This window comes from Cornus florida, unplaced genomic scaffold, assembly GCF_030987335.1.
Source record: "Cornus florida cultivar Cherokee Brave unplaced genomic scaffold, ASM3098733v1 CherokeeBrave_3.0.0_Hap2_Chr03, whole genome shotgun sequence".
NCBI lineage: Eukaryota > Viridiplantae > Streptophyta > Magnoliopsida > Cornales > Cornaceae > Cornus > Cornus florida.
The window spans coordinates 18,515,535-18,542,810 of NW_026775573.1; the positions used below are offsets into that span (position 1 = coordinate 18,515,535).

General features: G+C 33.2%; 2 protein-coding genes and 1 pseudogene across 3 annotated transcripts; 1 reads left to right on the forward strand and 2 right to left on the reverse strand.

Annotated features, from left to right (window-relative positions):
- Window positions 1-3,114: 3,114 nt before the first annotated feature.
- Window positions 3,115-5,603, reverse strand: LOC132299770 (probable LRR receptor-like serine/threonine-protein kinase RKF3). Its single transcript, XM_059796584.1, has one exon. It carries the CDS (start codon window positions 5,532-5,534, stop codon window positions 3,627-3,629), a length of 1,908 nt encoding a protein of 635 aa, XP_059652567.1. The 5' UTR covers window positions 5,535-5,603; the 3' UTR covers window positions 3,115-3,626.
- Window positions 5,604-11,551: 5,948 nt separating this feature from the next.
- Window positions 11,552-17,045, forward strand: LOC132299771 (uncharacterized). Of its 2 annotated transcripts, XM_059796585.1 has the most exons (3): window positions 11,593-12,015; window positions 13,616-13,981; window positions 14,062-14,845. In XM_059796585.1, the coding sequence occupies exons 2-3, from the start codon at window positions 13,616-13,618 to the stop codon at window positions 14,095-14,097; spliced, it is 402 nt and encodes a 133-aa protein (XP_059652568.1). In that variant the 5' UTR covers window positions 11,593-12,015; the 3' UTR covers window positions 14,098-14,845. The 2 variants fall into 2 exon arrangements, 1 of the variants encoding a protein (XP_059652568.1); XR_009480178.1 differs by lacking the exons at window positions 13,616-13,981; window positions 14,062-14,845 and adding an exon at window positions 16,637-17,045 and having other exon boundaries at window positions 11,552-12,015.
- A 3,965-nt stretch (window positions 17,046-21,010) lies between these two features.
- LOC132301219 (probable LRR receptor-like serine/threonine-protein kinase RKF3) lies at window positions 21,011-24,954 on the reverse strand (annotated as a pseudogene).
- Between the last annotated feature and the right edge of the window lie 2,322 nt (window positions 24,955-27,276).

The window sequence follows — 27,276 nt, forward strand, 5'->3', positions numbered from 1 at the left end:
GCTCCTAATCCATACTAAGTCTGGTAAAATGTCATCCGTCACTTCTTTCCCGTTTCCTGAAAAATGTTAAATATATGGGATGAGCAAAATTGCTCAGTAGGTAGTGCCCAAGACACACCTCTTATGTCCCCGTGAATCCAAACAAGGAATAGGACAATAGGAATCGGGGTCATACTATGTCAGGAAAGTATAACATTAAATCCAATCTCAGCATGCACAATATGATGCTATGAAATGCAATGCATGCAGATGTCACTCCCCATTTTCAACATTCAAATCCATCACTTTCAAACTGTTAATATAACCCGCCCTTTGGTGACCCCGCAGCGACACGAGAGAAGGATTGGCTAGTGTTCCTGACCTTGGTATCCCCGCGACGTCATTTTGGGCCCAACTAGCTCAACCACGCTAGGGCAATCTCCCTAATTCCCTCTAGGCTATATTAACACACCGGCCCTTCGATAACCCTGCGGCGACCGAATTTTTCATAAAACATTTTAATCAAAGCTTCTTCCCCAAAATTCCCTTTTTCATTTCAAAACAATTTTTCCCATTTTCATGCCCAGTGACATGCATGAACATTACATACTTTCTCAAATGCCATGACAAATGAAAGACTTTTATACTATACAATTTAACATGCTTCCATTTAACAATTTCTAATAAGTTATGAACACCATATGCATGAAAAATTAACACGTATACATGCTTTCCACATAGTAAGTTTTAACAAGTTATCAAACACACCAGCATATAAAATCAACATTTTAAACATGTTTTTCACACAAATCCACATATACACAAAATCATGAATTCCATATACAAAACCAAATCATTTTAGAGGCATTCATCTCAAATTAAGCATGTTTAACTATAATTAACAAAGAATAAGGGAGCAAGAATCTCATGGAATAGGAACCCCTACCTCATTTTTATGCAAAACTCCCAATTTTCACCTCAAACCCTCAAAATGGGTCTCAATTTTCGGACTTCCTAGAGTAGCCAAAAGCTGAAATTGCTAGTATGGATTTGAAGACCTCATCGTGGGCTTCAATTTGCCGCAAATGACATTTAAAAACACGAAGAATAGAGAGAGAAATCAAGCCTTGAATTTGTAAAATAAAAAAATAAAAAAATAAAAAATAAATAAATAAAAGCAAAGAGAATGCCGAGAGGAAGACAGAGAGACAGAGACGGGAGAGAGGGATTGAGATTACAAAGAGCTAAAACAAACGTGGTCTTATGACCACTTAAACCATTAGTGGGTACCACCCATTTTTTTTTTTAATTTTCTTTTCTTTTTTCTTTTGTTTTTAACTTACACCACACATATATATATATATATATATATATATATATATATATAATTAAATCATAACATTACAGAAATCTTCGGGTCAAGCACTTGGCGTGACACCAGATTAAGAATTTGAGTCTAGTTCTTATATTAACTGTAACGGATCAGTTGTTTTGCAGTTCGATACAAAAAATTAAATTTAATTGATTAACAACATGAGTTAAGAGTGGGGGAGAAATTTGAGCAAATTGCATTGTCAAGTTATAGAAAATGACCATCGACTCTTCTCTTGGTTGACGCTCTGGTGTAATTTTATTGGCACTCCCCTGATATTTTGTCAAATAATTGCACATGGCTTTTAAAGTTATGACAGTCCCCCACCAAATTGAAATCAATATATGGCTCTACTCACATTTAATGTGATATTTTTCAGTCTAATACTTCAAAACTCCTCTGTGGAAGTTTGACAAATAAGCAGAAGTCCACTCTCAAAGACTTACTCGCAAGTCCCAATTATTCTAGTAATAAAAATATTTTTTGTTTCTATAAAATAATAATTTTCAAAAACATGTTGCCCCAGTAGACTTGAAAAGTAGATTCTTCACCAACCTGAACAAATTATGACAATTTTATTTTCCATTGTCTCTTCAAATGCTTGTGAAGGCAGACTATAATTAAGGTAAAACCTACAATCCTTAACCTTTATCAAGATGCCACAAAGAGTTTCAAAGTTTGAGTTTACAATCATAATTTTCTGTTCATTAATAGTCAGCATATTCGAGTATGAAATTTGCCCACTTCATTTGGCTTTACTTTGTTTCATATTAGTTAGGTGTTCATTTTACCTTTTGAACGCAAGCTTCTGTTATTTACTTTTTCCATTACTTTTATTCTTCTTAGTAAATGCAATTTTGTTGATTTATTTTTTGGCCTTCCTATTTGATTCATTATATATATATTGATGTTAACCATTCACTTCACTTGGTTTCAGATTACTGTCAGATTTAGCTGCAATATACATCAGCACATTTTCTGACTTTTTAAGCAACCTTGGTAAAAAGCATAAAGTCGGAAAATGTGTTGATTTAAATGTTACGCAATAAAAAACTAGTAAAAGTTTCATTGAGATTCTCTAATGGTTTTTATATAATTATTTTTCTATATTTTAATCTTTATATATGTGTGTGTTAATCCTTTCATGGTTGACTAATGTCAATTTTTTTTGCTCTGTTAAGCCTTGCTGAGCTCTTTATGTATATCTTATCATCACCTCCTATATGGTTCTTTTCATTTCCTTCTAGCTCTGTTTAGTTTTTGAGGAAAACTAAGGGGGAAAAAAAGAGAGAAGAATTAAATTAACATCTGGTTCTTTTGTTTTAACTCGCTCAAGTAAATGTGCAAGGCTGAACTTAGTTGAGTAGGTGTTGTATTATAACGTTTTCCTTTCATCTGGTTTCTTATTAACCAAACAGAGGATTAGACTGAACCCATAATTTCAAAAAAAAGTTTTGTTTGTCCTTTTTTATGAGTTTAATGTCAAAGTTTCATTCAAGCTACTAACAAACATATTGTTTTACCGGCGGGTTTTATGCATTTTTACCTTAATTTTTTACCGGCACTGATATCAATAAATCTTGTAGTCTCAGTTGTTTAAAAAACATCTAAATGAGAAGCACCTGTCATAAAGTTGTGTTACATATTCGTCCAATTTTGTGAAACATGACTTTCATTTAATTATCATCATTCATTGAATGTATCCAATTGAAACTTTAACGGTTTCATTGTCAAAAGGGGAATCCTTCACCAATGGCAAACCAAAGTTCTCACAGTAGTGAAGTAAATGAACATTTATGTAGACAAACAACTATTTCCAAGCTTCTACATAATTTTCCATATGTTGATTCGCTATTTTTAGATGACTAATTATCATTGCTTTTATCCCAAACAGTGACTACAAAAATAAATTTCACCCAACTTTCTTCAGTATGACATTGAACATGCCACTCTGAAATCTATATGTGTGTGCGCGCGCGCGCTAGATTCTGCAGTTACAAGCTATTTAACTTACAAGTTTGGGATCAAATTATATTAGTACAATTAAGACATGGTATAGAAAGAGAAAGAAAAAAAAAAAAATTATAATACAAGCTCTAATTCTCTGCAATAAATTAGCTGGCTCTTGTGTATGGTTAAAATTGCAACAAGAACTCTAATATGCAAGTAAATTTGGGGCATGACTTGAGTGTACCATGCTAAAGATAATCCTTCAATTACCAAAAGAAGAAGCAAGCTCCAAGTAGTTTACTCTACACGTGTAAGTGTAGCTTCCTCATCTTCCCTGTGGTCTAAAACTGGAATGCAGGTTGTCAAAGTGTAATGGCTGCTGATCAACAAAGCTACAGGAAGAACCCGAGCGAGTACATGTAAGTGATCTCTCAATTTCACATATTTTTGCTACAAATGATAGTGGGCGATCTGGATTCTGGGGAACCATAGCATGGTTAGTTTCCAGTATATTTACAATCTGTTCCATAGTTGGCCTAGCATATAACTGCGGATGAGTGGACAGAACAGCAATCAGAACATAATTTTCCATCACTTCAGGCAAGCCCAACTCAGGAATACTTTTCTCAATAACATCCATCACTCTATCCTCCCTCACTTGTGACCAAGCCCAATCTGTCAAAAGCTGAGCTTGACCCCCATCAAAAGACAAAACTGCATTTTTCCCACTCAATAGCTCAAGAAGCACAACCCCAAAACTGAATACATCACTTCTCTCTGTTAATTGCCCATACAAAGCATATTCCGGGGCAACATAACCAAGGGTGCCAGCCACTTTAGTACTCAAATGTGACAATCCATCTGGTGTGAACTTTGCCAAGCCAAAATCTGCGAGTTTTGGTTCAAATGCCTCATCTAAAAGAATGTTACTGGCTTTAACGTCTCTGTGGATGATAGCCGGCTGAGCAGCATTGTGTAAATAAGCCAATCCGCGTGCCGTTCCAAGTGCAATCTTTCTACGAATCGGCCAACTAAGCCTTGTTTCCTGTGATCCAAAAAGATGGTCATAGAGGCTTCCATTACGCATCAAATCACACACCATTATTCTCTGGTGCCCTTCTAGAGGATCCGTTGCAGTGCAATACCCTCTGAATGCAACAAGGTTAACATGCCTAACACTAGCAACCACCTCTACTTCATGTGTAAATACTGCATCCCCAGAAATAGAACAATTTTTGAACCTTTTCAATGCAACTTCAGACCCATCTTTTAGAATGCCTCTATAAACATTCCCATATCCTCCTTTTCCAATTAGATTCCCCCTAGAGAAATTTCTAGTAGCCTCTTTCATTTCCTGAATTGTGAACTTGACCAAAGTAATACTTTCACTAATCAATCCCAAAGCTGAAGCTGAACTTATCGCGCTTCTATCAACATATTCTTTCTTCGTCCTCCTTTGCTTGTGCCATCTCCAAAGAAAGCATAACACAGCAACTACCCCCGAGAAGCTAATAACACATCCTATCACAACCCCTCCAGGTAAAGGGTTGTCCTTCTTGGTACTTTTAACAGCTACAACGAGATCAATCGAGAACAAACACTTCGCAGTCCCTAAATCAATTGGCCCAAACTGATTAGCAAAAGCTGCAGCATACATGAATGGGTACCCGGTACAATCTGTGACATTCCCAATTCCGGTGCCATGAAAATAGGCCTCTTGGATACCTGACAAGCTAGCTACACACGACGCACAAGTTGTATTGTCCCCAAGGGATTGATTGCATAAACGCCTGATTTCTTGTAATTGCGGTTCAGAAATTAAGGCTTCAAACTCTGCCCGAGTTGAGATATTCATACAACTATTTGAAATCCAACCAGTTTGAACCTCACAATTGGATCTTACATCGAACACAGTTAGGTCTTCGTTAATGCCGATCTGATATGAATCCCAACAAGCATCAGAGGCGCTAGGAGGAATAGTAAAAAAGCCAGTGCTTTGAAGGTATTGGGATCGAACTATACGAATTGACTGAAGAAGGTAATAGCACTCTGTTGGGACATCGATAAACTTTTGGTTCAGCCCTGGAGAGCTGTTCTTGGCCATTGCTCTAAGCTCAACAAAGTTGAATGGACAAAGAGAATCAGCAGCTAGTTTTCTTGGTTTTAAAGCATTGGAAGCAGATTCAGAAAACCCAGTACCAAATACAAGGAACATGAACAGAAAGAGGGACATTTTGAGTTCTAGGGCTTTCAAACAATATTTGCTCAAGAACCCATTTTGGTTGCCTTGATTTTCTAGAAAGTGGAATTATTGGAGTGAAGCAACTTGTAAGTTGCCGGTCAACTGATTTTTTAAATTTGGATGTATTGAGAGTGATTACTTGGACCTAATGAATGACCTATAATTAGCCCATCGTTGATAATAATAAAAAATATTATAAAATAATAAGTAAGGTTATAATTCATTAGAAGATTCTAATAAACAGTGTCTAATAAAAACTCTTTGTCACGATTGAGACAAAGAATTGAAAAGATGCTTGAAAGTTGCCGATTAATTTTTTTAATTTGGATGTCTTGAGTGTGAGTACTTGGGACCTAATGAATGACTTATAATTAGCTCACCGTTAATAATAAAAAAAATATTATAAAATAATAAGTAAAATGACAATTCGTTAGAAGACTCCAATAAATAGTGTTCAACAAGAACTCTCTGTCGCAATTGAGATAAAGAATTGGGAAGAGACTGTTTTTTCTCTTAGAAATTATAATATTTTTATCAATGATTGGCACCTTATAAAAACCGACCTACACTTCTATCATTTTCCTTGCAAAAATGATTCAACTATCTAAAAGTTGTAGACTATCATATTGTATTACATTTTGAACTTCAGTTAGTTTTATATATGTGTGTGTGTGTGTGTACATGCAGATATATGTTTGAATGTGTGTGTGTGTGTATATATATATGAGTTGGTGAACAGAATGAAATCTCAAATGTAATCAATTATTAGGTATTCCAGAGGTACCGTCAATGATAGGTTAATATTTTGGATTTGGATCTCTCCAATAATTTTTTTCTCACCAATTCAAGTCCTCATCCAATGATCAAAATCATATTTGGTTTCAAACACAATTTAATGTAAACAAAGATGGTGGTTTTTTCATAACCATCATATTTAGAAGAGGTTCCAAGTCCCATTTTTTTTTTTGTAACCATTCAGAATAGAAGAGACGACAATAATAGCAACAATCAGAACTGAAACATTAGTGATTAAGAAAAAAATAATAATAATAAAGTCAGTGGTTTAATTTAATGCTGACTTTTAGGCAAATCATGGCTTGAATTATGGTGAACCGGCGGTCCGTCGACGTTATCCAGTTATTGGATTACCCGGGTGACGGTCCATTATATATGCGAGACTTCTTATTAGAATTTTGAAATATAATAAAATATTTCATTAGATACAGCCTTTTGAAATATTATAGCTTGAAGTAAAACTGTCTATTCAAAGACAAGCCTAGGGTATTGGCGGTTTGGAAGGCACTAGAATATACTGAGCGTCAACGTAAATGAACGGCATATGATTCAAGAGTATACACATCTAAAATATGTGAAAGAGACCATTGTCATGGGTGAAAGAGGACCATCGTCATGTGTACGATTTTCTACCACACAAAAATATGACTAAAGTATAATATTTTTAAGGATTAAGTGTAAAAAAAATTTCTAAATTATTGCTCTTTTGTAAATAACTTCCTAAATTAAAAATTATCCTTCCCCTAAATTATTGATTTGTTGTAATTAAAGACAAATACACCACAAAATACTATTTTATCCATTCTCATTAAAATTTTCACTTCTTATAAAATTATTTTTATTATCTTTTCTCTTATTTAAATATTAATTATACTATTTACCTTAATTTATTTTTAGTATCAATTTATCATAAAAAAATAAAAAAATAAAAATTGTAACTACCATTTTTTAAATTGATTAACTTATTATTAAAACTTTATTATTTATAATAAAACGTATCATAACTGATTTAAACATTTTTATCGTAAAACAAATATCATATTTTTCATACAATATATTGATGAAAAATTAATAAAATACTTTTTAAAAAAATACCTTCTTTTCAAAAAAAAAATTGTAACTACCATTTTTTAAATTGATTAACTTATTATTAAAACTTTATTATTTATAATAAAACGTATCATAACCAATTTAAACATTTTTATTGTAAAACAAATATCATATTTTTCATACAATATATTGATGAAAAATTAATAAAATACTTTTGAAAAAAATACCTTCTTTTCATGTAATATATTCATTAAAAATTAATTAATTTTTTTAAAAAAAATTTAATAATTTCTTTTATTTAAATAATTAATTACAAAATTAAAGGTAAATTTATACAAATTTAATGAAAAATATCTCATCAAATTATTATGAATTTTTTCATAATTTAATTAGATAAGAAAAATATATTAAATGTAATTCAATAAGAATGAGCATTATAGTCATTTAATGAAATATAGTATAGTTTTTGGGTATGTTACAACAAATTAAGATAGTTTAGAAGGTTTTATGCAAAAAATATAGTTCAAGTGGGTTATTGATAAGCGCTGAATATTGCATATTCAAGCGTCCTTAGCTGCATTAGTTAAATCCATTATTTGATTATTCTTTATAAATTATCTTTATTTGCACGTTTTTATATATTTTCAGATTCATTAGTCAAAAAGGAGCAAAAATGGTATTTTATTCAATCTTTGAATAGCAATGTGCTCAAGGCTAAGTTCTGGCAGCAGTGGAATCTGACTTTGCTCGCCATTTTTGATCGATCAAACTCGAGAACTGAACTTCCATTAAAACATGACATATTTAGAACTTCGAATTAACTTTCCAAATCTTCAAACGGTTCGTCATTTGGAGTTCGGAGCAGAAAGTTATGGCTGTTCTACCAAAGTAGTGCAAAACAGGTCAAGAGGAAGGAGTTCACTGATCTAACTTCAAGCGCTCGAAGTGCTAGTTCGAGCACTCGAAGTGCTTAGTTCGAGCGCTCAAACTATGGGCAGATTCCTCTTCAGGAACCATCACTTCAGCCCACTTGCACCTTGTTTCCCTCATCTCTGATTTCCATCTTTATGGGTTGGTTGGAGATGTCTTTTGGTGGTTTTTTGTGCCTTGTTTGGTGGAGAGAAATGTCTATAAAGGAGGGGAACCACACAAACAAGAGGATATATCTTATCTTTGCAAGATTTGTGGAGAGAGAAAGAAGAGGAAAAAGATAGAGTTCTTGAAGCCAAGGAAAGGGAGCTCGAAAATGGAGGTTGCAACCAAGCTTCTTCCTTCTTCTAAAGCTTCCATGGGTAACTAAACCTCCATCTAAGGAGGTGATGAGGCCCCTCCCTTGTAAGCATGTTCTAATTTAGGCTATATTTTGGGGATTACAATGTATATTCTTTGGTCTTTTCATGGTCTAGAGCATTTTGCCTTTTGTAATGGATCTTCATGTATTTAAATGATTAATGTTGAGTCAATTATCTATCTTTGATGGTTTATTCTTTTAATCATGTTGCTTGCACTCTCATGGTGACAATGGTAGTGAGATTATGGAATTGTTTTAATAGCATAGAGTTGGAGGACTTTGATAGAACATTGCTTAGGTGAAACCTTTGATGATTTATGCTTATTTCTTACCTTCATGTGCTTCATCATTTTATCTAAGGCTTGATAGTCTTTCATTCAAGTAAATGTGGTTAAGCTACACCTTAGTTAGGTAGTCTAAACATGTTAACCTTTGATGGATTATGCTTGCTTCAGATTTAATGAACTTCTTGAGGATATTATAGCAACCAAATGTGCTATGTATCATGACCATATATATATATATTGTTTTCCCCCAATTTAGCTCTAATCTAGCATGTGTATAGGGATGGAGGCGGATTCACTTCCCTAGTCCTCTTTACTTGTATTTCATCTCCCTTCAACTCTTGCAAACTTTTACTTTATGCACTTTAATTTCATAGCTTAAGTGACAACCAACAAATCATCTATGAACACCTCTATCATTCTAAAAAGACTCTAGACACTTAGGTTGCCATAGATTAGCGCAGTCCCAGTGGTTCGACTTACCCGACCAATAGCCCTATTTTACAATGATTCGTGCTATTGCGAAGGTTGATTTATAATTGTAATCGACTCAACCGATCAGTTATTTGCAAATTCAAACATAGTTCAAGGGGTTTTTTTGCACTTTACCCTATTTTTAATACTATGGTTAAGTATTAACTAGAATAGTCACTCCAATGGTTACAACACATTAACCTCAACATTATACACGAGAAGTTTATGTATTACTAATTGTTTAATCACAAATAAAATTTTTAGGAAGATCATAGTAACTGATAAAACTTAGCAGATATTAAGTGCGATATCAGTAATTTTATAAATAGGTGAGCTAATTTTTTTTTTTTTTAAATGATGCATTATTATTGGTCGGGCATATCAATGACTTGATATATTTGTCACATCCAAAATCTACTCGATAAAACTATACCGTGTTGAATCTTTCAAAGCTAAGTGGGAGTGTGGCGTTGATGGTTGAACATGTAAGCTTCAGAAGATAAAGATAAACTTAAGTGAACCTACTCTGAATTTATCAAGTGATTGGGAGTACAAAAATTTCAATAAATTTTTTTGATAAATAAGCTGATATGGAGTAAATGACTTCTAGATGCAACTTCCAGAGCAACACAATACTCTAATGGAACACATTAACAATTATCATCTGTTACCTATACCTGCAATTTTACAAAGATTTTATTCGAGTAGTGGGGTCTTATTACAATAAGAGAGAAGAGAATATATATTGCTGAAAACTTCTTAAAGTTCAATGAAAACTCAAGCAGATCAATAGAATAGTGTGGCAGAATGTCTTACCTCCTACTGACCCGTTGTGCTCACCCCTTATATTACCATTTTTAGGCCACGAAAAAAAAGTGGCAAACGACGTTCCACCACAGACTTAGGTAGACTAGTGGACCATTTGTTATCTTTTGTAATTGGAATCCCACTTTGTGTAAAGTATTGTGTGACATGTATAGCTTTGTAACTCATGGCCTTGTAATTGTAACCATGAATCTTTTGTAGTAATTTTGATGTAAGTCAGGCTATTTTGTAAATGGCCATTGAATTATGTAAAGAACTAAGTTGGTACATTTGGGGTGAATGGGATGACGATGAAGTTAATGACTATGGGGCATTGTATCTTATTTGTTGTAAGTTGGGGATAGGTTTTATAACAGGTTTTAGCTGACGAATGAGCTCGGTTAGATACAGGACCATTGAAGCCATAACCTGCAACTTTCAGGGCCTGTCGGCAGGCTGGCAAGTCGATCGACAGTGCATTTCGAGGCCAGGTAGTGAGTTGAGTTGCTGAAACCATTGTTTCGGCCGGCTGACTAACTTCGAAATAAATAAATAAATAAAAATATTTATAAGAAATTATATATATATAGATTATTGTTTTATAATAATAATTATATATATATATATACACACATTATATTTTTGCATAATATTTAAATAGTAATACTATATTATATAGTATAGTTAGACTATATTTAGACAACACAATGTTCAATGGACAAAAGGAATCAGCGGCTAGTTTTCTTGGTTTTAAAGCATTGCCAGCAAATTCAGAACAGCTAATGCTAGAAAACCCAACACCAAATCCAAGTAATATGAACAAAAAGAGGGACATTTTGTGTTCTAGGGCTTTCAAACAATATTTGCTCAAGAACCTATTTGGGTTGGATTGATTTAGTTGAAGGTTTTGACAAAGAAGATATAAAATATATATTTTTGACTTGACAGTTGAATTATTGGAGGGAATCAGATTTGAAGTGGGTGGTCATAACTGATTTTGAAATGTCAAATGTGAATGTTGAGGGTGAGTATTTGGACTTCTAAGCATTCCATCATTAAAAACTGATTTAATGATTAATTTTTATATATATTTTATTTTTAGTAATGAATAATCCACCTAAGGGCCTGTTTGGGAAGTGTTCTATTGTGTTTTGTAATGTTCCAGGCCCGCTACAGTAGTCCATTTTGAGAACAAAACATGTTTGGGCCGGCCTGTGTTGGTTTCAACAGTGCCAGAACATTTTCTAGAAATGGGCCAAAAGTTGGAACACCAATTTGGTGTTCTGGCTTGTTCCAAAAATTCAATCGGCCCAAAAATCACTGTAGCGGGTGCAACAAATGCACCCGCTTGTTCTGATTTGAGAACATGCATAAAGAGAAATTGGGTACATGTTCTAGGGCTAGGGTTCTCGCGCAACTGAGGCGATTCGGCGACTCCAGTACGACTGACGTCTTCTACAAATTGACGACCCTATTTCATGGTGACCTCCTCTGGATCTTCGTATTTCATATGTAACATACTTAATCCTTCTTCTCTCTCCAAAATTTCGAAGGGTGTGTGAAAATTGGGCTTAAATCGACGACTGTGTATGAAGATCTGAAGAGCTCTCACTTCATCGCGTCTCTCTCCACTCTCGGATTCTTTTCTCTCTTTCTCCGGTCGATTTAAGCCAACGATAAACGCCGGCAGCCATCTCCAGCGACGGTTTGGCAAGAAAATTTTCAGAATCTCCCCAAGCTCTCTATCTCTATTTCCCCATCTCTCTTATCTCGGGTATGTTTCAGTTTTTCTAGGTTTGCTTTATGCTTTTAAATCATACTTAATAACAATAATGTTGAAGCATTTTATCAATCAACCAAGATGATTCCTCATCTCAACAAATAGGCATGAAAATGAGATTCAAATTGAAGAAGGTAACAGATTTAGGAAATATAACAGAGAAACAAACTTCAGTTTTCTAAAATTTTCAAGAACTATTACAAATAATATATCTCTAACTGAATAGGATATCCTTAATTTGTTTGTACGCATTACCTTGATTGGCTCTTTGATTTCTATCTGTAGAATGCTAGCCTTTTCTCTGATCAACTAGAGTTTTTTTATAATTTTGTTTTTAATTTTTTTGAGAGAATTTTGATTTGGGCACAGGCAGTATAATCAATATAATTTTGTTTTTAATTTTTTTTGAGAGAATTTTTAATCAATGTATGCATGTTTGAAATCGGTATTTGCAATCAATTCAATAAAAAGAGTTTTGCAAAAATCTGCGTATGTGAAGTTATAGGCTGTGGATATAAAGTTTTTTTTTTTTTTTAATGGACTGAGTAGAATATTACTCTATTAGCTAATGTTTATGATTTTTTTCTTTTTTCCTTCCTCCATACTTTACATATGTATATTAATACTATATATATCATACACACAAATTCAATTTTTTTTTGTTTCTGTGTTTGTCTTCATTTAGTTGATAGAAACCAAGAAGGGAACTTTCCCATGTAGCTAAAATGAATACTTTCAAAGGAAAGGATTAAGGTTCAATGGGAAGAACCCATATGTAGATCAATTAGAATGTTATTTGAATTGGTTTTTTTTTTATGAAGTTACATAGTTACATGGTTATTAGTTGCTTAGAGTTATAATGAAATGATTGCTTTTTGAAACCTTAAAACTTTACCTCTAATTTTTGTGAAAAGAAAAGCACCTTAATAACTGGCTTGCGCTCTGTTTTTAATGCATGAATTATTGAAACTACTGATCATAAAATCTTACATATGAATTGGTAAAGTTTTGACTTCCAATAATTTTCTACATTTGTGCTTCTCTGATATTATTCAATTTTGATTGAAAATAAGGTTTGGAGAGTATCTTTTAGTTTTTTGTTCTTATGCAAACAAGTAATTACAAACAAAAATTTACTGATGATATGTAGATTTATTAGAAAACTGGTTCAGCTGATGTGTAGTAATCTAGTAGATGGGATAAGTTCCTATTTTCCTTTCTATTTTGGGTCTGCATTGTGGTTCTTGTGTGACCCTACTTGTTGCTCTTAGTATTAAAAAATTTTGTTTTATATCTTAAGTGTGGAATATATTCATGTTTAATTTGAATTAGAAAATGTTGAAGCTGAAAAAATCTTTGTATTTTAGTGTTAACATAATGAAAAATATTGCCAGATGGATTATTAACATAGGGCAAAGACAAAATATTTTTATTTTACTTTGTATGTTAGTGTTAACATAAGACCATGTTGTAATTACTATGTATGATAGTTTAAAAAAGAAAGATTGAAGAATGTCACTGAACAATGATAATTTATGGGATCACTGTTGTTAATGACCCTTTTAAACCATTCTTATTAAAACTATGTAATTAGATGGAGATTAATGGTGAGAATGTGGTTGGAGAAGAAATAGAGAACCTTATAGACAATAGCGACGATGGAAAACTAGTATGGGATAATTCTCAGCTCGAAGCTTTCATCATCTGTATGGAGGAAGAAGTGAAGGTTGGAAATCGGAGTAGCGGAACTTTTTGTCCAGCTGGTTGGAAGAATATGGTAAAAGGTATGAGGGTCCGTATAGGAAAAAAGTATGAACTGAAACAACTTAGGAGCAAATTCAACCACGTGAGGGTAGAGTACAAAGCATTTGTGAGTTTGTTAGCAGAAACAGGCGTAGGATACAATGTTGAGATGGGCATGGTTATAGTTGAAACAGAAAGATGGCCTAAATTGATGAAGGTTAGTTATTCAAATAAATGTATGTTCATTTGAGAAATGTATATTTAACTTAATATTAATAGTACTTTAATAATTTGTAGGTGAATACCCATTATGGTAAGTTTCGAAAGAAGTGATGGAAGCATTTTGACAAGCTCACCACCATATTTGGAGGCACACATGCTACAAGTGCACATGTCCATACTTCGACTAATCCACCCATTATCAACCAAGCCCCCGCACACCATGCCGCCATACATAGCTCATTTGAAATTGATGATTTACCTGAGTTAGGCGGTCGTGAGATCAGTCCTTCTCCTGAACCTCATGGTAAGAAACCAAAGAAAGAGAGTTTTGCATCCACAATGAGCAATGTCATGCGTGAAATGAAAGATATTAAATGAGAGAAATGTGATTGAATTGAATGGGCCCTAAAAGAAGCTTCATCATCTAATAATATGAAAACAGTCCACGAAGAATGTCAGGTTGAAGTAAATTCTCCGGACAAGATAAAAGGTGATTTTAAGTTATGTTGTAGTATTTTGAATAAGTCGGAGGGCGTTGATATGAAACAATATGCTAAGGTCACCTAGATGTTACATAATGATGAAGTTTGGAGGGAGTTCTTTCTGAATGACTTTCCTAATAATAAAAGGGTTGGTTGGATCATGAATATTTGATTTGGTGTGTTGCTTTTATTATGACTTTGGATGACTGTACTATTAAGTATACTTTATTTGGTGTATTGTTTTTATTTCTCATTTGATTTTGTTGTGACTTTGGATGATTATAATATTAAGTACACTAGTATTTATGTTATTGGGATGATTGTAATGACAATATCAGTATTTGGCTTGGGATGATTTTATTTGCTGTCTTCTTTTATTTCTTATTTAGTATTTGGCTTGGGGTGATTGTAATTTATGTCGTTTCTTACATTTTGTGTTATACGGATGGATATTAGAACAATAATTAAGTTGTATGATGATGATGGCAACAATGAATGTGTCATCATAATGGCATGTATGTTGGATTATTATATGAAATATTACCATAAACAACCTTGTAGGGATTCACTTTTAACCGGGGAAGCATGTATAGTGGAGATCTTGCACGGGCATGGAAGTAGATGTTTTGAAAACTTCAGGATGTCCACCCTTATTTTTTTGAAGTTGTGTGGGGAGCTTAGGTCATTAGGATTGAAAGACTATACAGGTGTAAGTGTTTATGAACAAGTTGGCATATTTTTGCTTACTTTAGCTCATAATGAAATGAATCGTGTGGTAGTAGAAAGATTTCAACACTCTACCTATACAATTTTAAAACACTTTCGTTCGGTTTTACAAAAAGTGTGTGATTTAGGGAAAAAGATTATTGTACCCCCAGATTTAACCAAAGTTCTTAACCATATAAGGAAGTAAAAAAAGTACCACTTTTTTTTAGGAATTGCATAAGGGCAATTGATGGAACTGATATTCATACGAACTTGCTTGTGGACCAGCAAATACCATTTCGTGGAAGGAAGGGGATACCACACAAAATGTAATGGCTATTTGTGATTTTTTTATGATGTTCACGTACGTCGTAGCAGGATGGGAGGGGTATGCTAATGATTCTAAGATATTGAACGAGACCATTAATAATGAGGATATGCATTTCCCAAAGCTTCTAGACGGTAAATGGCATACTTTCTACAATTTTGGAATAGTTATTTTAAATATCATGGTACAATTGTTTATAATTTGTAAAATGGCTGGAAAATATTATTTGGTGAACTCCGGGTATGCCAATCAACCGGGTTTCTTGGCTCCCTACAAGAGTCAATGGTACCACTTCTAAGAGTACCGTTGAGCTTCTCGGCAACCCCAAGGTAGAAGGGAAATATACAATCACAAGCACTCGTCTTTGCGAAATATCATTGAGCGTTGTTTTGGGATGCTTAAGATGAGATTCCATATCTTGAAACAAATGCCCCCATATAAGTTTGAAGCTCAAGTTGCTGTTGTTTTAGCCTATTACACACTTCACAACTTTATAAGAAATGAGGCCCATGTAGATGCAATATTTGATAATACAACTGTGGAGGCGATGATAGATGAAATATTTAAAGATGATAATGATGATGTTCAGGCTAATGTGTCACAGTCTCGCTCACGACCAATGGATATTTTACGTGATCATATTGCTAATAATATATGGAATACATTTCAGCACCCTTGAAATTGCATTTAGATATTTATCATATTTGGATAACTCTAATAACTACTTTATTATAATTATTTGTTACTATTTGTACAACTGTAATAACTACTTTATTTTAACTATTTGTTAGGATGGATAACTGTAATAACTACTTTATTTTAACTCTCTTTTACGATTTCAATAAATGTAATAAGTTGTGATAACTATATTTTGCATTCTCCTTTTTTTTTATTTTTTATTTTTTTTATTTTTTTATTTTATTATGATTTAGATAACTATAATAACTTGTATATGCAGTTATGTATAAGATACAGGATGACGGGTCACCTTGTGCATGTGGAAGGGGTTGAATGAATCTTTATACAGTTGGAACTTCAAAGAATTATGGACGTTCATTCTATAGATGTCTAGCTTGGGGGATATACAGTTTTCTTTACATTAATAATTTTTTATACGTACATTTTATTGTCACAGGGGCATTATAATAATATTCAAGTCTTTGATACTTTAGTCACATGCTCGTGCATTTATATGGTTGGATGTCATGCACCAACGTCTGCAAGTGGGTGGTCATGTGGAGCAAGAGTTGGAGAATGTAGTTGTTGTTATGCAAGCTCAACAAAATCAGCAGAACTACATTATCTAAGATTGGTGTTGTTGTCTTATTGTAATTATATTATTTATCTTATTGCTCATGTTGTTGTTATTGGTTATTATGCATGTTGATAAATGATGTAATATATTAATTCAATTTTACTTCATGAACTTTTATTGTGCATGTTGACAAATGATGTAATATTTATGAAACTCATGTCTGTAATATCTTCAAATTTATGTAATGTGTAATATGTTGAAAGTTTATTTCAGTTCGATATTGAAATAATGTGTTCACAACTGTCAAATAATATGCAGCATTCATAGGTTTTACAAATTAGAATGTATTTTATTGGTTTTTATAATAAAATAACATAAACTTTTAACAATAAATATATGAAAAGCTATATCAATTGTATACTAAAATTATACAATAATTATATTTTACTTTATATTTAATAAAGTTATAAATAATGTATTGATGAAAAAATTATTTAAAAACACTCTCTACTAAACATATTTCATATTTTTGTTTTACTGATTTTAGTTACACTTTCACTCTGCCAAACATGTTTTATTCTCATATTTCCTGAAACGAAATACCTCGCCAAATATGTTTTATTTTCATTTCAGAATACTACATTACAAAACACTTGTTCTGTTCTATACTAAAACAAAAAACTACAAAACACAACACTTTTCAAACGAGCCCTAAGAGCTAATCACTTTGGAATATTCAGAAGCTCGAGCCCTTGGGGACTTTTCTTAACCATTTCTCCAAAATCACCACTAAATCAAAGGAACAAGAAAAGGGACATTTTGAGTTCTAGGGCTTTCAAACAAATTTTGGTCAAGAACCCTTTTGGGTTGGCTTGATTTTGTTGCAGAATTTGAGATTCAAATAAATAAAAAATCAATAGACCTATCTAATAAAATATATTTTGTGTTTTTACTGTTGAATTATTGGAGGGAAGCAACTTGGAAGTTGGCTGTCAACTGATTTTGAAATGGGGATGTCTACAGTGTGTGCTTACTTGGACCTATAAACAGCCCATCATCTTAAAAAAAAAAAAAAAAAAAAAAATTGTTAAGGCTCCGTTTGTTTGGACGTAAAATATTTTTCAGAAAATATTTTTTTTATTTTCTGGTGTTTGGTTGTCATAAAATATTTACAAAGAAAAAAAATATTAAAATTTAACAAAAATAACTTATTTATCAATTTTCGACAAGTTATTTTACATGTTCGGCTCGATAAACTCGACTTCAATCTCGATATAAATCTTTGCCAAACACTGATAAAGTAAAAATTAAAGAATATTTTATCTGAAAAAATATATATTTTCTAAAAAGAATATTTTACGTCAAAACAAAAGGAGCCTAAAAATGCATTAAACACACCATCAACTGTTGATTGTTAGCAAGTGCCGTTTTGTTACGGTGGTTGAGTTGCTCCCTTTGTTTAGAAACCCGTACAAGCCTTCTACCAACTACCCCCTAATATTTAGAAAAAAAATAAAATTAAATAATGGTTGACGCTACACCAAAATTCAATTAACACTCACCTCATTTGGAATTTTTTGTCATACTCGGATTATGCAATCTAACACTTCAAAACTACAAATAATAGAGAACTCAGTGGAAATGATCTGCGACCCATACCTAAGAGTCATTCTCAAGACTTACTTGCAAGTTCCAATTATTATATTAAAAATATTTTTTATTTTATAAAATAATAATTTTCAAAAAAAATGTTGGCCCAGTAGACATGAAAATAAGATCCTTTGTGTGTGCGCAAATACTACTAAACAGGCCCAATGTAACTGTAGACTTGTAGTGCAGTCAGTGGTTTGTCAACAGGCAATTTCATGGGCTTGTAATTAAACCTGTGACGGACCAAATTCCCAACAAGCTTATCAAGATTTCACAAAGGGTTTCAAGCTATGTCACAAAGATTTCATGGGCTTGTAATTAAACCTGTGATGGCCCATTTAAAAAGTTTCATTAAAAGACCCAAAACTCTTCCGTTTTTTCTTAAAAGAACATTTTGGAGAAATTGGGGGCACTAGTTTCCCTAAAATGTTCTTCTAAGACTTAAAAACTCCTTTTTAAAACTAGCTAAATGCTACACAAAACAGCTTCTAAGTCTGAAAAGCCAAAAACATCATTTGAAAAACCAATCCACATAGACCCTAAACCTCTTTACTGTGAAAGAGTCCAGTTTGGGCCTGTAAAGGAAGCTCCATTGTCCACCCACTAAGAAGAAAAATTGCATATCTGGGTAAGTCTTGAAGCCCAACTCTGAATGGATAGAGTGATCCAGGATTACCAATTTAGTTGACGCCTCTATTTAATGTGCAAATTGGCAAGACCAAAGGCATTGGGATTAGGGAGGGGTGCAGAATTTGGGATGGACACTTGGATGTACAAGACAAAAGTAGTAGACTAACCTCTCTTTTGTTTTTCAAAATTATACCAACCTCTTATGAGTTAAAAAGAGTAATGCTACAATTAAAGAGAATTTAACAAAAACTCTTATAATATTATACTCTCGTCCTAAAATAATTGTCTTAATTTTTTTGTTTATTTTAAAATAATTATTTATTATTCTTTTTCAAATAATACTTAAATATTTAAAACTTAAAAGAACAATTTAATAACTTTTCAAAGAAATAATGAATGTTTCATATGTCTTTAAGAATTATTATTTTCAAAAAATAAAACTTAAATTAAAATGAAGGAAGTATAAGAATAAATTCATTTCTCATAAGAAATTTATTTCATTACTTATCACATCACTCGATAATAATGACATATTCATATATTTATCTTTTCTTAATTTTATTTTATTTTTTAAGCGTAAATTTGCCAACTTCCCACGAATGACAGTTTCAAAATACCAATTTTCTCCTTATCTTTTCACAAAGGTGCTGGAAATTTCGCGGTATGTTTGGCCGATTATAAAAAAGATGAAATACCAAATGTGAAATGGAAAAGGAGTCTGGATAGTTCTCTTGGCTGAACCCTCTCTCTCTCATCTCGTTGAGCATTCGCAGAACCCTAATCACTTGATTGTATCTATTATCTTCGACCATTGGCCCATGGAAAATCGACAGATCCATTGAGTTCTTCTATCATTCGCTCATACAGAATCAATTATCATATTGATCAGTTCTTCGATCAGGTTCTTCGCTCATTCACAACATATATATATATACACACACACATTTATACATATTATCGCCATGAGTTGTGTGAGATTACTATACTCATTTCAGTTTTACTTTCAACAAATTCCTCTTCAGTCACATACATTTCCTCAGTCCATTCGCTTTAACAATTAATTGGTACCATTGGGTCCATTATATCCTTATAGCAGGTCATATCCACTAGTTGTTTGGCTGAAGATTGAGTTTGATTAGATTCTTAGGTATGATACATTTCTTCTCTAAAATACACGTGGATTTTAATGTCATATATTACCTTGATAATGAGCTCTAATTTCTGGATTTTATCATTGTGATTTTATTTTATTTTTTATGAATTTATATAAAGCTGTTTTGAATTAATCATTTTTCCTCTTAACATTTTTCTGTTTGATTGACTTATTGCCAATGGGCTGGGGATTTTATTATCCTATTAGCGGTTTAATTTTTTTCTAATAATTGTTGTAGTGGACAGTTGCGACTTGTTGTAATTTCTGGATTTTAATTACATCTTTTTGTTGTAATGCTTAGTGCCATTGTATAGTTATGTTGAATTTGAATTGTCCCATGGACATTTTAAGCATTGCATGTTAATCTAAGGACATCCCAATCTATTTGTTTTCTTGACAAAAGACATGATTTTCTTGTAAAATCTGTGAATCTAGTACTTCGAAAGGAGATATTTTGATAAACTGACTTTCTAGATATCGTTTTCCAAACAAATTAAAGAATTTCAGTTCTAGCAAATGCCATATAATAGCATTAGATTGTGATTTGGATCGGGTGTTGAATTTTTTCTTTCTTTAATTTTTTAATTTTTATTTTTTTCCTTCATTTGCTGGGTGGGAAGGGAGGGGGAGAGTGTTCCGTGAACTGAAGGCAAGAACAAAAACTCTTGCATTTTGCTTTACTTGTTTCATATTGGCAGTTAGGTGTTCATTTTACCTTTTGAAAGCAAGCTTCTGTTATTTCTTTCTTCTATTACTTTTATTCTTCTTAGTAATTGCAATTTTGTTGCCTTCATATTTGATTCAATTTATATATATTGATGTTAACTATTCACTGCTCTTGGTTTCAGATTACTGTCAGAATCAGATGAGATATACATCAGCACATTTTCTGACTTTTTAAGCAGCAATAGTCTGTCCAAAATCTTGGTAAAAAGCGTAAAGTCAGATAATATGCTGATGTTAAGTGTTCTGCAATAAAAATAAAAATAAAAATAAAAACTAGTAAAATTTTCATTGAAGATTCTCTAATGGTTTTTTTTTTTTTTTATAAGAATTGTTCTTTATTTTATATATATGTGCTGATCCTTTAATGGTTGAATAATGTAAATTTTTTTGTTATCTGTTAAGCCCAGCTGAGCTCTTGGATTCACCTGTTCTCCTCTCCACTTATAACGTATGTATCACTTTTCAGCACTTCCTATTTACTTCTTTTCATTTCCTTCTAGCTCTATTTAGTTTTGAGGAAACTAAGGGGAAGAAAAAAAAAAGAGTGAAAATAAATTAACATCAGGTTCTTTTGTTTAACTTCCTCAAGTAAATGTACAAGACTGATCTTAGTTGAGTTGGTGTGGCATTATTCCCTTTCCTTCCATCTGGTTTCTTATTAACCAAGTAGAGGATTAGACTGAACCCATAATTTCGCAAAAAAATTTGATCTGTCCTTTTTTTATGAGTTTAATGTCAAAGTGTCATTCAGCTACTAACAATCATTAGATATCAATAAATCTTGGAGTTTCAGTTGTTTAAAAAGCATCTAAATGAGAAGCAACAGACAAAGTTTTTTAAGTGTTACATATTCCTGCAATTCCGTGACAAAGTTTTTTAAGTGTTACATATTCCTGCAATTCTGTGAAAAGACGATTTGTGTTTGATTAAGATCATTCATTGAATGTAAGTTGAAACTTTAATGGTCTCAGTGTCATAAGGGGAATCCTTCACCGATGATAAACCAAAGTTCTCACAGTAGTGAAGTAAATGAACATATATGCATACAAGCAACTGTTCCCAAGCTTCTACATAATTTTCCATATGTTCTCATAGATGACTAATTATCCTTGCCTTTATCCCAACAGTGACTACAAAAATAAATTTCATCCTACTTTGATCACTATGACATTGAACATGCCACTCTGATATATATGTCAGATTCTGCTGTTACAAGCTATTTAACTTACAAGTTTGGAATCAAATTATATTAGTACAATTAAGCCATAGTATAGAAAGAAAAAAAAAATTTTCTATAATACAAGTTCTAATTCTCTGGAATAAAATAGTTGACTCTTTTAGTCTTTTGTGTATGGTTAAAATGGAAGCAAGAACTCTAAGTAGTTTACACTACATGTGTAAGTGTAACTTCCTCATCTTCCCTGTGATTCAAATTGGAATGCAGGTTGTCAAAGTGAAATGGGTGGTGATCAACCAAGCTACCGGAAGAACCCGAGCGAGTACATGTAAGTGATCTCTCTATATCACTTATTTCTGCTATAAAGGATAGTGGACAATCTGGAGTCCGGGGAACCATAGCATGGTTACTCTCCAATATCTTTACAATCTGTTCCATAGTTGGCCTAACATATAACTGTGGATGAGTTGACAGAACAGCAATCAGAACATAATTTTCCATTACTTCAGGCAAGCCCAACTCATAAATACCTTTCTCGATAACATCCATCACTCTATTCTCCCTCACTTGTGACCAAGCCCAATCTGTCAAAAGCTGAGCTTGACCCCCATCAAAAGACAAAACTGCATTTTTCCCACTCAATAGCTCAAGAAGCACAACCCCAAAACTGAATACATCACTTCTCTCTGTTAATTGCCCATACAAAGCATATTCCGGGGCAACATAACCAAGGGTTCCAGCCACTTTAGTACTCAAATGTGACAATCCATCTGGTGTGAACTTTGCCAAGCCAAAATCTGCGAGTTTTAGTTCAAATGTCTCATCCAAAAGAATGTTACTGGCTTTAACGTCTCTATGGATGATAGCCGGCTGAGCAGCATAGTGTAAATAAGCCAATCTGCGTGCTGTTCCAAATGCAATCTTTCTACGAATTGGCCAACTAAGCCTTGTTTCCTGTGATCCGAAAAGATGGTCATAGAGGCTTCCTTTATGCCTCAAATCACACACTATTATTCTCTGGTGCCCTTCTAGAGGATCCGTTGCAGTGCAATACCCTCTGAATGCAACAAGGTTAACATGCCTAACACTGGCAATGACCTCTACTTCATGTGTAAACACTACATCCCCAGAAATAGAAGAATTTTTTAACCTTTTCAATGCAGCTTCAGATCCATCTTCTAGAATGCCTCTATAAACATCCCATATCCTCCTTTTCCAATTAGATTCCCCCTAGAGAAATTTCTAGTAGCCTCTTTCATTTCCTGAATTGTGAACTTTTTTTTTTTGATAAATATTAATAATATAAAAAAAGACGTTCAAAAGGGGAACGCGTCCCTATTACAAAAATGGATCCGAGACTAAGGCCCCAAAGAATCCAAATAATTAGATCATCAGAAGAAGAACTTTTCTTCACATAATTGAAAAGAGATTTAAGAATGTGATGTTTCACCATTGCCGTAAACGATTCTTTATCTTCAAACATTCTACTATTTCTCTCTTTCCAAATACACCACCAGACACAATGTGGGATAACTCTCCAGAAATCGCATACATCCCTGCTCACGCGACAACCTCTCCAAACATGAATCAATTCCTTAGTAGATCGTGGCATTACCCAACACATGCCAAACAGCCCAAAAATAAGATTCCAACAGTCATACACCACAGGGCAATGCATAAGGAGGTGGTCAACAGACTCCCTATTATTCTTGCATAGACAACACCGATTAACAATACAATTGCCCCTTTGCCTTAAATTATCAATTGTCAAAATCTTTCCCTAAACAGCGGTCCAAACAAAGAAAGCCACCCTAGTTGGAGCCATGGATTGCCAAATAGTTTTCCACGGGAAAACATAATTAACAAAATGAGACAGACATAAAAACAGAGACTTTACTTCAAAACGACCGTGGGAAGAAGGAACCCAAATCAAATCATCATTACCTCTGCCAACACCCTCCTGCCGATGCAGAAGATCCAAAAAAACATAAACCTCATCTATCTCCCAATCTTGAAAAGAGCGCCGAAAGTGCACATCCCACGTAATCCCACTGCTATCAAGACGATAACAATCAGCTACAAAGGCATGTTTATCGACTGCAATACCAAATAATCTAGGAAATGAATGAGATAGTGAGATCCAAGGAGAACAAACACTTGGCATTCTCTATATCAGTTGGCCCAAACCGAGTAGCAAAAGCTGCGGCATACATGAATGGGTACCCAATACAATATGTGACATTCCCAATTCCATTGCTATCAAAATAGGCCTCTTGGATACTTGACAAGCTAGCTACACATGATGCGCAAGTTGAGTTGTGCCCAAGGGATTGATTGCACAAACGCCTAACTTTCTGCAATTGTGGCTTAGAAATTAAGGCTTCAAATTGTGCCTGAGTTGAGATATTCATACAACTATTTGAAATCCAACTAGTTTGAACACCATAATTGGATCTCACATCGAACCCTCCAAGGTGTTCGCTAACGAAGATCTGAAATGAGTCCCAACATGCATCAGATGCTTTAGGAGGAACAGAAAAATAGCCAGTGCTTCGAAGGTACTGTGATCGAACTATGCGAAATCCCTGAAGAAGGGAATGGCACTCAGTTGGGACATCCACAAACTTGCGGTTCAGCCCTGAGTGGCTTTTATTGACCACTCCTCTAAGATCATCAAAGTTCAATGGACAAAGAGAATCAGCTGCTAGTTTTCTTGGTTTTAAAGCATTGCCAGCAGATTCAGAACCGCTAATGCTAGAAAACCCAACACTAAATCCGAGGATGATGAACAGACAGATGGACATTTTGAGTTCTAAGGCTTTCAAACAATATTTGCTCAAGAACCCATTTGGGTTGGCTTGATTTAGTGCAAGGTTTTTTGCAAAAAAAAAAATTTTTTTTTTTTTGATATAGAACATTGCTATAGGCAGTAACATTATATGGTGTTGGAGGATTATGGCTTGAATTATGGTCAGTGGCTGTTCTTCAGTTATTGGATTACATGGGTGACGGGTCTTATTATGATATATGATGGATTGACGGGATACTGATCAAAGGTCATATATTTATGGTTTGAATATGTCAAGTCTCTTAAATATGACACTTCTTACAAGGATTTTGAAATATATATAAATACATAAATTATACATTTTTAATAATTGTATAGATAGATATACAATTTTTTCTATAATTTGGTTCACCCTGCCTATTTGCATGGGCAAATCCGAAAATCTTCGGGTCAGGCGCTTGGCGTGACACCGGATTAAGGATTTGAGTCTAGTTCCTATATCAACTGTAACGGATCAGGTGTTTCGCGGTTCGATACAAAGGATTAAGTTTAGGTGTGATTAACACCCCAATTTATATTTATCCATTTACTTTTTATCTAGATTTGACGTGAATCCGTTATAACAACATGAGTTAAGGCTGGGGGAGAAATTTGAGCATATTGCATAGTCAAGTTATAGAAAATGACCATTGACTCTTCTCTTACTTGGTTGACGCTTTGGTGTAATCTTATTGGCATTCACCTGATATTTTGTCAAATAATTGCACATGGCTTTTAAAGTTATAACAGTCCCCCACCCAATTGAAATCAATATATGGTACTCACATTTAGTGTATTATTATTCAGTCTAATATTTCGAAACTCCTCTGTGGAAGTGTGACCAATAAGCAGAAGTCCATTCTCAAAGATTTACTCGCAAGTTCCAATTATTCTAGTAATAAAAATATTTTTTGTTTCTATAAAATAATAATTTTCAAAAACATGTTGTCCCAGTAGACTTGAAAAGTAGATTCTTCACCAACCTGAGCGAATTATGACAATTTTATTTTTCATTGTCTCTTCAAATGCTTGTGAAGGAAGACGTTAATTAAGGTAAAACCTACAATCCTTAACCTTTATCAAGATGCCAGAAAGAGTTTCAAAGTATGAAATTTGTTTATACAATCATAATTTTCTGTTCATTAATCGTCAGCATATTCGAGTATGAAATTTGCCCACTTCATTTGGCTTTACTTTGTTTCATATTGGCAGTTAGGTGTTCATTTTACCTTTTGAAGGCAAGCTTCTGTTATTTCCTTTTTCTATTACTTTTATTCTTCTTAGTAAATGCAATTTTGTTGATTTATTTTTTGGCCTTCCTATTTGATTCATTATATATATATTGATGTTAACTATTCACTTCACTTGGTTTCAGATTACTGTCAGATTTAGCTGCAATATACATCAGCACATTTTCTGACTTTTTAAGCAACCTTAGTAAAAAGCATCAAGTCAGAAAATGTGCTGATTTAAATATTACGCAATAAAAAGCTAGTAAAAGTTTCATTGAGATTCTCTAATGGTTTTTATATAATTATTTTTCTAAATTATATATATATGTGTGTGTGTTGATCCTTTAATGGTTGACTAATGCCAATTTTTTTTGCTCTCTGTTAAGCCTTGCTGAGCTCTTGGATTCACCTGTTCTCTCCACTTATAATGTATGTATCTCTTATCATTACCTCCTATATGCTTCTTTTCATTTCCTTCTAGCTCTGTTTAGTTTTCGAGGAAAACTAAGGGGGAAAAAAAGAGAGAGAAGAATTAAATTAACATCTGGTTCTTTTGTTTTAACTCCCTCAAGTAAATGTGCAAGGCTGAACTTAGTTTAGTATTTGTTGTATTATTCCGTTTTCCTTTCATCTGGTTTCTTATTAACTAAACAGAGGATTAGACTGAACCCATAATTTCAAAAAAAAGTTTGGTTTGTCCTTTTTTATGAGTTTAATGTCAAAGTTTCATTCAAGTTACTAACAAACGTATTGTTTTACTGGCGGGTTTATGCATTTTTTAATCTTGTAGTGTCAGTTGTTTAAAAAACATCTAAATGAGAAGCACCTGTAATAAAGTTGTTCAAGTGTTACATATTCCTGCATTTTTCTGAAAGATGATTTTTGTTTAATTATCATCATTCATTGAATGTATCCAATTGAAACTTTAACGGTTTCATTGTCAAAAGTGGAATCCTTCACCCATGGCAAACCAAAGTTCTCACAGTAGTGAAGTAAATGAACATTTATGAAGACAAACAACTATTTCCAAGCTTCTACATAATTTTCCATATGTTGATTCACTATTTTTAGATGACTAATTATCATTGCTTTTATCCCAAACAGTGACTACAAAAATAAATTTCA